The sequence below is a fragment of the Pelodiscus sinensis genome, chromosome 17 (genome assembly GCF_052426305.1).
Source record: "Pelodiscus sinensis isolate ZL-2025 chromosome 17, ASM5242630v1, whole genome shotgun sequence".
Classification (NCBI taxonomy): Eukaryota; Metazoa; Chordata; order Testudines; family Trionychidae; genus Pelodiscus; species Pelodiscus sinensis.
Window position 1 is genome coordinate 9,663,327 of NC_143068.1, and position 13,856 is coordinate 9,677,182.

At 39.2% G+C, this 13,856-nt stretch overlaps 1 protein-coding gene across 9 annotated transcripts in view; it reads left to right on the plus strand.

Moving 5' to 3' along the window:
* DIDO1 (death inducer-obliterator 1) overlaps positions 1-13,856 on the plus strand; it is a 100,886-nt gene that overhangs the window by 60,242 nt on the left and 26,788 nt on the right. For all 9 annotated transcript variants that reach the window (XM_075901069.2, XM_075901065.2, XM_075901068.2 and 6 more), the window contains 4 exons: positions 6,629-7,097; positions 8,048-8,207; positions 8,968-9,084; positions 9,298-9,405. In XM_075901069.2, coding sequence (XP_075757184.2) covers positions 6,629-7,097; positions 8,048-8,207; positions 8,968-9,084; positions 9,298-9,405 — 854 coding nt within the window. The remainder of the gene's footprint in view (positions 1-6,628; positions 7,098-8,047; positions 8,208-8,967; positions 9,085-9,297; positions 9,406-13,856) is intronic.

Consider the following 13,856-nt stretch of genomic DNA (forward strand, 5'->3'; position numbering starts at 1 on the left):
ACTTCCTAAAACACACAGATTACTTGAAAGAATATTTAGAAATAATGTTAGTGTGTTATTTCTGGGGGAAGGGCTAATACAAATTTTATAAAGACCAGAAAAATCCTCCCCATTTTTACATATATTTATGTATGAATAATTCTTCCTTGTGTTTGTTGTACACAACCATATATTTTAAAACTGTGAACTGTAGCAAGAAATTGAATATTTGATGAATGATAATTCAGATAATTTTAAAAAATGGCACCAAAAACATGCAACACTTAACACCTTCTGGAAACTGAAGTGAATTTTATTGTTAGCTGTTAAAAGCCTGTAGTAACTAGATGGTTGCATTCAGCTTACTACACCTAAATTATAAGATTATTAAATGAAATACCATGAATGGAGAGCATAACTGACCAAATAGAAATGCAGAGGTTTTTCAGAAGATGTAGGTTTCCGAGACCATACATTAGAGAAGGAAATAAGATCTCTAATACATTCTGATCTCATTAAAACAACAATGGAAAAACTCTTCTCTGCTGTGATATCATAGCTCTGTTGGTGCCTGGGTATGAAAGGCAAGGTGGGTGAGATAATATCTTTGATGTGATCAAGCTCTGATGAGAAAAAGAAGCTTTCAAAGCTCTCACAGAGCTCTTCCTCATGTCTGGGAAATGTACTCAAGAGTGTCCTAGATACATTCAAGGTGGAATAACACTTTTGTCTCTAATATCCTGGTATCAACATGGCTATAATTACACTGCATACAACCTATTGCAAGGGACCATTTAAGGTGAAATAGCCAATTAAATAGCTCTCCAGTCGTAGGGGAAAAGGGATGGGGAGCAGGGACTTGGTGGGCAGGGTTAATGGATAATTGTAATGAATAAAATTTTTATTAATATCTTTCTCAGAATTGTTTAGTGCACTGTCCTTTAATTAGTATTTAAGGTCATTTTAATAGGTATTTTCAAGTTATTGAGATATCGTGTTAACTTCCAAGTTCTATAATCAAGAAGTCCCCTTAGGTAGAAATTTTTAGTTACCACAGTTTAAAATGTAGAGTGAATTATTAAGTATGATAAACTTCAGAAATTTTACATCTTCATTTTCTGGTGTCTGCTATAAATCTGGAAAATTATATCACTTGACTCAGAAACGTTTACAATTTCAGTAGTAATACCAGTGCCACAGAATAAAAGATGCTACAGCATCTTTCTTCCTGGACATTTACTGCTACTCCTTCCCTGCAGATCTGGGAACTTCAGTCTGATTTTGCATTTCTCATCTTTACACTTATGATAGTAAACATATGCTTGGTGTGAAACAGTTCAGTCTGTAGCATGGGAAGAATTAGTGAGATGAATGCACTATTCTTATAGATATAGTTAATATTCTTATAACACTGCATTGTTTTGAACAGTTTCACAAGCTGAAGTTTTATATTTGACAATGTTTTACCTAAGGTGTGGGGGGGGGGCGGCGCTTGGTTTTTTTTGCATTGGCTCAATGCCAATGCAGCCTGCAATGAACCACCCTAAGCAGACTGATTTTAAACTAAATATGAGAAGCAAGGGAACTGAGCACAGTATTAGCTTTCAAGTTGTATATTTATTCTCTTCTATTGAAGTGCTGATGAACAAATATTCATCAGCACTACCTTCCTGTTTATAATAGAGGGGTAGAGAGAGAGAGAGGTACCTTCATTAGCCCTTCCACATTAATGGAGAAAGTCAACTACAATACAACTCAGATGAGAGAGAGAGAGAGAAGGTGTGTATAAATATATATGTATTTAGCCATACTGAATGCTGTTCAGATAATTTTTAACTTTTGTGTGAAGTATATATTTCTAAAGAAATTTGACGACATACTTAAACACCACTAACTTGATCACTTAATATAACTTAAATCTGACTCCTTAACTCAGTTTGGCTTGTTTTGCAGTAAGATACTATTGAATGAATTGTCCTATTTATTGCTGTGTACCTTTATACAGACGTTCAGATAACTTAAGCTTGCATTTGACTACCATTCAACAGTTAAGTTCCTTTAGCAATGGAGGGAAAAAAATCCTTTACTGTTATCAGATACTACATTCTTCCCAAACAAAGCAGCTGTCTCTTTTAAAGGAAAGAAATACAAAATTATTGCAGTTTTGCACCAGATCATGATTCTTCTGTCAAAGTCATAATTCTTTATAGCAGCCTTCTAAAGTTTTCATAGTGGAAATGGGAAAACACTCCTAATCTTCCAGAAGTTAGGGTTTTGACATTTTTATTTTGAAAAAAGCAATTAACATTTCATTTAAAAATTCTTCCACGAAACTTAAGAAGCATTTACTATTTATTAACCCTGAGTTTGATATATAGGTTGACAATATTTTATGGGAAAGTGTGTGTTTAATAGCTGTTGTTGCAAGATACTTGCAGTATTATAAACAATATCACATACTGCTTTCAGATCCCCCTGAAAATTCTAGTCAACATGAAGATTAATAAGGGGTGATTTAAGTTATCTATTTGTTTGTGGAGTTTGACTATAAAAAGATTTTATTCAGTTTTGAGTCTGATCAGATATTTTTTCAAAGGAATTAGTGGACTACTACCACTACATATCTGGACCAAAATAGAATGTATGAACCCCCTTATGATGCACATTAAGTTTTATCACCTCTCATTTCATTTGTCAAGCACTACTACTCAGAAACACTGTTAATACCTAAAAACGTTTGTGTTCTCTCCTTTCTGTGGACATCACATTTCTAGTGAGGCACTATCTCCCTCGCCAGAAACATTTTTAAAAATTTGGTGAGCCACAAAAGGCAAAATCTAGAAAAATAGCTACCATATCTGCCTTTGTAAATAGAAGACAAAAATGTTAACACCTCTTAAGCTTTCAGAAATGCCAAAATGCTGGGATTGATGCAGAATGGAATTTAGTTATTTTAATTGCTTTCTTTTACAACTAGATTTCTCACCATTTTGAGCTAGTTGTTGCAGTTATTTCTCAATCTCTACTTGGGCTGAAACTTGTAGGATTTCATATCTGTGCAGTTAGAGGTCATTTTTTCTTTAAATGTAATATATTATTGATAATATTTATGAAATTTCCTGTAAACTTCCCATTTTTCTGATAGTCAGATTTTAGTTCATTCATTTATTAAATGACATGGGAGCAACTGTGCAAGTTAAAATAAACATTTTAAAGGGGGAAGATAAGTCTAGTTACACTACAGAATGATGCTGCTTTCCTCCAAATTTTCGCCTTAGCTCCCCCCCCGCTTGTAGTTATAATTACTTGCACTTTTACCTTGCATATCTAGGGCATTTCTATAAAATGAATCCTTTGAACCACAAGCATCCATATTTAAAAACTGGCTCATTTGCATATCACACTGTTTAGTCACATTCTTTGTTCCTGCCCAAAGAATTTTATAATCTAAGTTAAACATAAGCAAATGGTAGTGAAGTGGGTTAGGAGGATGATGGTAACAAAAGTCTTTGTGTATATTTTATATTCATGAGGTAACTTGTATGTATTAAGCCACAAAAGGATCAAAAGCTGTATTTGAGATAGAGAAGTATATAAAATCTTCCATAATTTAATATTGAGTAAAATGCTTTTGGGCTGACACACACAACTGAATTTCATATGTATTCTGAAAATCCTGTCACAGATCACTGCAACTTTGGGAGATCAGCATACAGTTGCTAAATATGAACCATTTATAATTGCATACAAGAGAGTCCTGTTGGTAAATGTAACTTCTTCCGCTTTTTAAATGTTCTGTACAACACTTAAATACAAACAAATACCTCTCCAGAATAGCCTTTTATTTTATTTTTACCTCTTATATACCAGTCACGAAGTGTCGAGCCATTCACTGTTAACACATGAATGACAGCACATTGCTCAGATTCTCCAAAAGTCTTGGCACTGAGGACTCAATGTTTCACCCAGTTTGTTTTTTAAATCCCAGATGTGCTCTGAGCCATAGAAACATGCTTTTAGACCCTTTTCGTGAAAAAAATAAGAAAAGGTACATAGTCAGAATGAGTCAACTACAATAAGCCAAGGAAGAAGTGTTGGAAATGTGTGTTTCTGCAGCCACATCAATACATGCTCTTAGATATATTTGCTGCTCCTGTTTCTAAGACTCCTGAGTTATGAGCAAGCTTATTACATTTCAGTGAAGGCTCATCACACTTACATTGTTTGGCCGTTCACCTCCCAGGCTATACAAGTATTAGGCATGATCATTATTTCATATACATCCTCACTTCAGTTAATATTGTTCCAATGCACGCTAAATTGGGAAAGTGATAGTTGCAGTGACATTTTCACAACAAAAAATTACTTCAACTCCATGAAGAAATTCAGTCATTCATTTCACTTATCACATTCAAGATGTCAAAAGGAAATTGTTTAATCTTGGAGTGTATATAGGTTACATTTTATTCCATAAGATTTGTAATGAAGTCACTTGGAATGCAATTCTAGGCTGAACAAGTATAACTTGGTATCTGGATCTTCAAGATGCTTACACTTGTACCAATAGCTACTTCCAACTACAGTATAGTGTAATCTGTTTCTTCAGTTTCCTAAATTCTGATAAAAGTGTTTAATAATAACAGATCATCTAAAGAAGATGTGGAGTTGTGTCTGTAACACTAGAGGTAATGGAACTTTTTCAACATTGTGTCAAGTCCAAAAGACTATCTCTTACCCAGGAGGTTACCCATCTTAGAGTCCAAAGATGAAAACCTTTATTCTAAGAGTCTGAACTTTGCCACTGCTTTCTGATTCTACTTAATTGGGTGTGGAGGGTAAAGAACAAAACATGTATTGGGTCTCCTAATAACTTGTCTTGAAGGTATTCTATGGGAGCGAGGCCCATGAAGTGTACCAAATCCTCTGCGGTAAATTTGACTTCTTTGATTAAATCTTATGTTTAGAAGTCTGTTCAAAACGTTGTCAGAAGGGTCCGTGTTAAATGTTCTAGATACTTCTAGTCTGGAAGGGAGGTGTAAAGCCACAACTTGGTCTTTCCAGCATTCTTTCAGAAGGAAGTGACAGAATAACATTGCAAGATATGTTCTGGAGAAATCTCTTACATCCTCAGTAGCAATTATAATTATCTACTATTTTTTTCTGTATGTAATATCCCAGTGTGGAACTGTCCTTATCTGCTTTTGCTGATTTTAGTCATCGTGCTATGCTGAATCATTCCCTGGCAGCTCCCAGGAATTATAGCATAAACACCTGTGTTACTTCCTTATATATCCAAGTGGAGTTGTAGGACAGATGAGAATTGGAGCTTTCACTTGCATAATCTTAATTCCTTTTCCTGAGATCAAATTGCCTAATATTTTATAGCTTTTCAATGGCAGAAGGAGGGAAGCAGGCAATTAGAAATGTCTCAGTTTTTCTAATAAGGTAAATAAGTATACTCAAATATTGGAATCATGTCAGAAAAATTTCAGCCAACATAGTTCTTCAAAGCTTAATGTCAAATTGAAATTCAAACTGAGTGTCTATCCCACGTAAGTTACATGTGTGTTCTGTAAAGTATGTTTGTGTTTCAGCTGGGATGGAAGAAAATAATTGATTTTCTAAGCTGCAAATTCATGCCTTATGAACAGAAGGTGTTTATTTGTCACAGTTAATATAACACATGGTTGTTAATGTACATCCTTTGTAAATCTTGAGCCTAACTGAAAGTTAAATACAAATTTACTAACCTTGTTAGAGATGTCAGATTATTTCACTTGCTTTCTACAGGTGTGATTAGAATGTAAGAGAGTATGAAAGTTCACTGCAGCAAATAGTGCACAACTCAGTCCTTAAATCATATTTTTGTAAAGGAAAAATATTTAAAAAAAAAATTCATTTAGTTTAGTAAAATTCAGTCAAACCCTTGGACATGATTCACCACTGTGAATTTATTCTCAAATTTACAAAATCTAAATAACCACATGTACTGGAATAAGTTTAAATAAATTGTTATAGGTTGATTATTTAATTCAAATAGTAATATGCGGTACATTAAATGTCCAAAAACATTGGTGATATTTTTCATTGTCATGGAAGTTGAATTATTAATACCTGATAATAAAACCCATGTCTGGACTCTTTCAGGGTGGTATAACTTCTTACATTTTTTTTGTATATTTTGTGATCTCATAATTTTTCTTTAAGATTCTCAAAGGATTTTGTCTGAAATGAAGTAATCGCAATCTCCATACTCAGCTTCCTCTTTGTATGGAATATATTCTGTCCAGTTTAAACACTCAGTTTATTCTGAACCAACCTAAGATATACCTGTGCATATTTTTTCTTATTTTAATACAGATAGTTAAAGTTAAAAAAATGTGAGCTTGTAATAGGTTGATGTTGATTCCTGTTTGAAAATTAGACTGGAAGCATTGTTTCCTAGATTGTTCTTTCTGACTAAATAACTGGTTTTCATTAGTAGGGGGGATGCTGGCCATCTAAATGAATGTCAAAAATGATAATACAATTAAAACTGTAATACAATTTTTAAAATACTTGTAAAACATCTTTGTTATAGTTAGGTATTACTGCACATAGCCATTATTTATAGCCATATTGTTAATGTTTTTCTGTTTGTTTTTAACAGCCCAGAAGGAAGAGAAGAAGAGTGAGGATAAACCAGTAGAACCTGTTACAGCATCAAAAAAAGGGGTTGTTTCAGCTTCTACAGTTGAGAAACAGATGTCTTCCCTGTCCAAAACTGTTGGTCCAAAGAAGTCCCCATCATTTACTAGTACTTCACTAACTAAACATCCAACTAAATATTCTGCTGCAGGCTTCAAAGGTGTGATTCCAAAGAAATCTTGGCTTTCATCTGGCAATGTTCCTTCTTCAAAACAGTCACCTCTTTCCCATGGTTCACCATCAGTTTCCAGAAAATCACCTGTATCTTCCAATTTAGCTGGAGGACTAAGAAAAACTGCAACATCATCTACTTCTGTTTCAACTACATCTGCAATCACACAAATAAAAGGAGCAGCTAATCCACAATCACAACCCAACTCTCAAATTCGACAAAATATACGTCGATCCCTCAAAGAAATTTTATGGAAAAGGTGGGAATTCAACACATTATGTTGTAAAGGCATTAACAAACTTTTGAAATACATGTTTAGACTGCACTGCTCTTCAACGGTGTTAATGAGGCAGTGACTTCATGCTTCAAGTGAAATAGCTGATATGAGCTTTAACAGTGAAGTAAAGAAAGTTTGGTAATATCTCATACTCAGAAGTAAAAATTACAAATGCACAGAAAAATAATTGAATGCTTAATGTTCTTAAAGGGCAGGTAAAAAAAAACCACCTTCTCTTATGATGCAATAGTAATCTCAATAAATAAAAATCAGTTATAGTCAAACACTAAAGCATCATATGATTTTAAACTATTGCTAATTAGTTTTAAAATTTAAAAAAATCAGAGCTCAGTATGCAAACAAGTACAATGTCATCTTAACTATTGCTCCTTAGTGATAGGGAAAATAAAGAAACTTGTAATTGATAGACCAAACTTGTCATTCATGGGTGCTTAAACCACCTTTCATCCTCTCCCCCCCCCCCCCCGTCCCCCCCATGACACATTTTGCCATGGCAAGTGCAATTATGAATGCTGTTCCTGCCAATAGCAAAGGTCGCTCATTGGGATAGAAGTAGTTTGTCAGCAGAAGTGCTGACAAAAAGCATTTACATGCACTGACTTTTAGCGACAGGGTTGTGTTGACTCAGCCTTGTTGCTAAAAGCTGTATAGTGCAGACTATGCAGACCTAACTTCTTATAATCTCCTTCAAAAGTGAAAACAAAAATACTTGTATGTGGAATTTTGCCTCTTACACTCTGCATCTGCAAACATTTAAATGTGTGATTAACTTCACACATGTGAGTAGCCTCATTGAATTCATAAATTTTCTTTTTAGATTTTACACACAAGATTGCAAAAATTATTTAATATCAACACTGTATTTCAAGGACATTTATTTATTTATTTATTTATTTATTTATTTTGTACAGAGTCAATGATAGTGACGATCTGATCATGACAGAGAGTGAAGTGGGAAAGATAGCACTGAATATTGAAAAGGAAATGTTTAACTTATTTCAAGTTACAGACAACCGATATAAGAGTAAATATCGCAGTATCATGTTCAATCTCAAGGACCCAAAAAATCAGGTTTGTGTTCTTAAACGTTGGGTATATGCTAAAATATATGAACCCTCTTTAATACTAACATTTTTTAATTTCCATCCTCAAAACTCTACTGGCTCTAAATTGTGAGCCTGTAGAATTTATCTGTAGTTATTAAAAAATCATTCGTGTTTTGACCAAAAAAAAAAAGAAAAGGAATTTTATCATACCATTATCCAAAAAGTCTTAGGTGTGTAGTTTATTAATTCCTAGTAAGCTTGGTTACTTTGATTCAGAATACGATACTGCTTATAATGATATATTGGGCAAAGGTGGTAAGAAATTCCAGCTCTCTACCTTTCTGGCATTGTGTGACATGCATTGGATTACCTCATCCAGAGTGGATCCACAAATTCACAGGAAATTAACAGGCTTATATATTTTTAAAAGCATCAACTGAATGCCTGTGAAAATGTAGACTTGCGAGCAGAGGAAGCTGAGGTTCTGTTTATTCACAGAACAGGCATAACATGAGTAATGGTAATGCAAGCTTTTCTCACGCCGCTTTGGAAATGGTTTACCTTGTACTGAAGAATTCTAGCAGTCAGAAGTGGCTAATCAATATGTCTGTTCAACACTTAGTATCTGTGTTTACTAAGCCCCTTCAGTTTTGCTTCACTTAGTATCTTTTAATAGGGAATTCATAAATCAAGGAATAAAGTTAATTCTTCTGCATCAAGAATCTTCTTTACTAGTTATTATCTATTAGTATTCAACATGGCAGTAAAGTAGGATTTTGTTTCAGGGGCTTTTCCATCGTGTTCTTCGTGAAGAAATTTCTTTGTCAAAGCTAGTGAGAATGAAGCCAGAAGAACTTCTCTCGAAAGAGCTGTCTGTGTGGAAAGAGAAACCAATTAAATCAGTAAGTAATATAATTGTATTTAGCATGTATTCACATACAAATGGTTGCTGCACTAAAGTTTGGTAATATTTGTTTAGGGTGAGAATTTTGACAGGCCAATATGTTTAGTAACCATCAGTGGTTACTGAAAGAATAGGTAATAGAATACAAAGTGGCGATAGACATGAATATGTGGGGTTTTGGTGTTAGAATATAATTTTATGCTTTTCTTAGATACCAGAGTCAAGAAGTAAGTCTCATGAAAGCAAGAAGTCAGCCATAAAACAGGAAAATATACCAGATGTAAATATGGAAGATTCTCCACCAGTGTCTGACTCAGATGTAAGTATAAAAAGTTAAGTGCCAAAGCACTGAGAGAAATATATAGCAACTTGTCTGCAAACCATTCACCAAAAAATGAGACGGTTTTAAAATAAGTTTTTTAAAAAAACATGTCTGTTATAAATATTTGCATTTTAATTTTGGCAGTGAAATAAGCTTAATAATGGGCTCACTACTGTAGATATAAAACAGTTACTTACATTGTATCTGTTGTTCTTCAAAATGTGTTGCTCATGTCCATGACAGATAGGTGTGCGCGCGCTGCGTGCATGGATCCCGGAGCTTATTTTTCCTTAGCAGTATCTGTTGGGCTAGTCAGAGAGCACCTTGGAATGGCGCAGCTATATCAGTGCATATATACCCCTGCTGGCCCTCCACCCCCTCAGTTCTTTCTTGTCGGAGTCTGACAAAGGGGAGACAGATGGGATTTGGAATGGATATGAGCAATACATCTCGAAGAACAACAGTTACAAGATAAGTAACCATTTTTTCTTCTTTGAGTGCTTGCTCATGTCCATTCCAGTTAGGTGACTCCCTAGCAGTACGAGGAGTCGGCGATTAATCTGCAGTGGTTTGCAACACAGCCCTACCAAAAGGCCGCATCATCCCTGTCCTGCTGCACAATACATGAGCTGTGAACAGAGGACCATGTGGCTGCTCTGCAGATCTTGAGAATAGGCACCTGCGCAACAAATGCCATCGATGAGGCCTGTGCCCTTGTAGAGTGGGCCGTAAGAGGGGGCGCTGGTCTATTAGCATGGCCATAGCACACTAATGCAGGATGTAATTCAGGAGGACAAGCACTGTGCTGATACTGGGAGGCCCTTCATTGTTTCAGCTACGGAAATAAAAGAGTTGTGGAGACCTATGAAATTCTCTTGTCCTATCTGTGTAGAAGGCTAAGGCCCTCCTAATGTCCAAAGAGTGTAGAGACCACTCTTCAGGCATTGAATGAGGTTTCAGGAAGAAAACTGGGGGTGTAGATACCCTGGGACATGTGGAATTGGCAGACCACCTTAGGGAGAAACGTATGGTTGGGAGCAAAGCTTAACCCTGTCATTTAGGAAGACCATATATGGGGGTTCCCATGTGAGGGCCCTCAGTTTTGAGACCCTACTGGCTGATGTGATAGCCAATAAGAAGGCCACTTTCCACAACAGGTGTTTCAATGAGCAAGTAGCTAAAGGTTCAAAAGGTGCGCTCATAAGTCCCGTAAGAAGCAGGTTAAGGTCCTAGTGGAGTAAGGGCTGGCGAACATACAGGTACAGCCTGTCCACCACCTTGAGGAATTGCTTAACCATCGCATTTGCAAATAACATCCTGCTTCCTTCCACTGGAGGGGAACACTGCAATAGCTCTGCAGGGACAAAATGGAGGGGCCATGCTATCTGAGCTGCAGAAGGTAGTCCAAAATGAGAGGGATGGGGCCCCACATTGGATCCGTGCCTGCCTGGGTGGTCCATAGGGAAAAATGCTTCCACTTCACCGCTTTTGCAGCTCTAGTGGAGGGCTTCCTGCTTTCCAAAAGGACCCTCCTCACTGCCTCTGAACAGAGGTATTTATGCCTTCTAACCATGCCATGAGGTGGAGAGATGACAAGTTCAACTGACATAGCCGCCCCTCCCCCAGGTCCTGAGTAATCAAATCTGGTACCAGTGGAAGCACCAGTGGTTCTTCCACCAGTAGGTCCAGGAGAGTGGTAAACCAGTGTTGATGGGGCCACGGTGGTGCTATCTTGATGACTGAAGCCCTGACCCTCCTGAGGAGGATTTTGTGCATTAGTGGGAATGGGGGGAACGCATTTACGAGTTGATAGAGCCACTGCACCTAGAGAACATCCTTATGGGACCCACCCACTGACCCAGGTAGGAGCAATAGCTCGGGCATTTGCTGTTTTTCTGGAATGCAAATAAATCCAGTTGGGGATAACCTTCCCCCCCACCATGCGTTCCCCCCCCCCCCCACACACACACTGGAAGACAGCTCTCAGAATGTCTGGTCTGATGGACCAATCGTGGGCCCTGAAGAACTTGCTGTCTGTCTGCTAGGACATTTCGAGTTCCCAGAAGGTATGCAGCCTCCAGGTGGAAACTGTGCAATTCACAGGTCCGGTCCCAGAGGCATAGGGCTTCCTCATACAGGGGAGAGGAATGAGCTCCACTCTGTTTCTTGATATAATACATTGCAGTCGTGTGTGTGCACCAAGACCACCTTGTATTTCAAGTGGGGTAGGAACACCTGACCGCCCTGAGCTCCCTGACATTTATACGCAGAGAGCTCTCCCTTTGGGACCACACACCTTGAGTCCTGAGTTTCAACAGATGGGCATCTCAACCCTGCCCAATGTGTCTGTGACCAGCTGCACTGATGAGCTTTGTCTGACAAACGGGATGCCCTTGGAGACTATCTGTTCCTGCCACCGCCATTCTAGTGACCGAAATACGTCTTCCGGTATCATGACCACAGCATCCAGGTAGTTTGTGCACTGTCGCCAACTACATCTGGAGAGGTCCAAGCCACAGCCTTGTATGCTGCATCACACAGGAATAAGCTGTCATGTGGCCCAGCAGTTTCATACACGTTGCTGGTCTGAGGGGCAGTGCTTTGAGACCCTCGATTATGGCTCGTATAGCCATGAATTTGGCCCTGGGCAGGGAAGCCCTCACCAAAGTGGAGTCTAGCTGGGTCCCAACCAAGTCTATTACTTGAGTAGGATTGAGCATGGATTTCTCCTCATTTATGAGGAGACCCAGTCTGTGGAACAGAACCCTGACAAGGTCTATGTGATGCATAACTTGTTCCCTGGACAACCCCCCGATTAGCTAATCATCCAGGTAAGGCAGGGATGGGCAACAATTTTTGACCAGGGGACACTTCAGAAATTTTTGAAGTGGCCCCAGGCTGCCCTAGAAAGGGTGAGACCTCAGACAGAAGGGGTGGGGACAGAACACTTCTGTGCTTCCCCACCCATAGACCCTGATTGATCTGTGGCTGGGGGAGCATGTGAAGTCTTGGCAGTTCTGTCTAGGTGTAGGAATGCTTCCTTGCAATGTCATGCAGGAGTCCACTCTGCCTTCTGAGACGGCCCCAAACTCCTGCCTAGACTCCTGCAGAAGGAAGAATTTAAACTTATCCACGGCCAACCACATATTATACGCATATTTGCTCAGCATCGCCTGCTGATTTGCAATGCGCAGCTGCAGCCCCCCTGAGACATAGGCCTTTTTCCTTGGCAGGTCCATTTTTTGGGGTTTTTGCCTTTTGGCGTAGATCTGAGGCGGGCCTTGTCTTTTCTTCTGGCCAGCAGCCTGGACCATCAGGGAGTCCAGGGCTAGATGGGCAAAGATATGTTAATGTCCCACCTGAGGAACAAAGTAACACCTTTCCACCCATTTTTGGGTGGGTGGTATGGAGGCAGGTGTTTGCCACTGGATTTTTAAAATCCTAACCACCATCTTATTCAGTGGCAATGCTACCCTGGCTGGGACATCTCCTTTCAAAATATCTAGCATCGAGTCGGATTCCTCCAGGACCTCCTCCACTTGCACACCTAAATTGGCCACAAGCTGTCGGAGAAGTTCTTGGTGTGCCTTGGCATCCATTGTGGGCAAGGGGAGCGTGGAGTTGGCTAATGCCTCATCTGGCGATGAGGAAGACTCCCTTATCAGATGTTGATTGCCATGCCCCTCCACCATCTGCTGTGGGGTGCAACTGTGGTAGAGTCTGAGGCAGGTTATCATTGCTCTCCACCAGAGGCCTCATCATCTCCTTATAAGAGGACTGATCGGGCTCTGAGGCTGGGACCCTTGACAATAGGGTGGTGGAAGGAGTACCTCTAGAATGTGTAGCCATTGACACAAATCTCGACGGGTGTCTACCCTGGGCCTGGTAATATTCCTATGGCATCCAAAATAGCTACTGCGTCCACGGCTGCCATTGAGGTGGCCATGTTTGGTGCACTGTCGAGCTCCAGTGCCGGGAGCGATATCGGTGCCACAATCTCAATCTATATGAGGAGGCCTTGAAATGAACCGACTTAGCCTCTGAGTTGGATGAATAGTCCGAGTCAGACCATGACAGTATAGACAACGGTGCTAGTGAATGGTGCAACTGTGCATGCTGGGCTATCTCCACAGGTTTTGCTTTGTGGACCGGCACTGCAGGGGGCATCAACTGAGTCGCTGATGCCATGCCAGCAGATATACGGAACCCGCCTGTGGGCACGGTACCGGAGGCTCTGCATGCACTTATGTGGTTGGAGCAGGGGTGAGCTGATGGCGCTATTGTCAGTGTCAGTTCTGGCTCTGTGCTGCTGTCAGCGGTGCCATTGTTACTGGTGCCAGTATCACAGTCCGGAGCTGCACTAGATGACATGGTGCCAATGGCTGGATCTGATCTAACTCCAACGCAGACTTGGGCGCACAGTGGCAACCCCCTCAATAAGCTCCAGG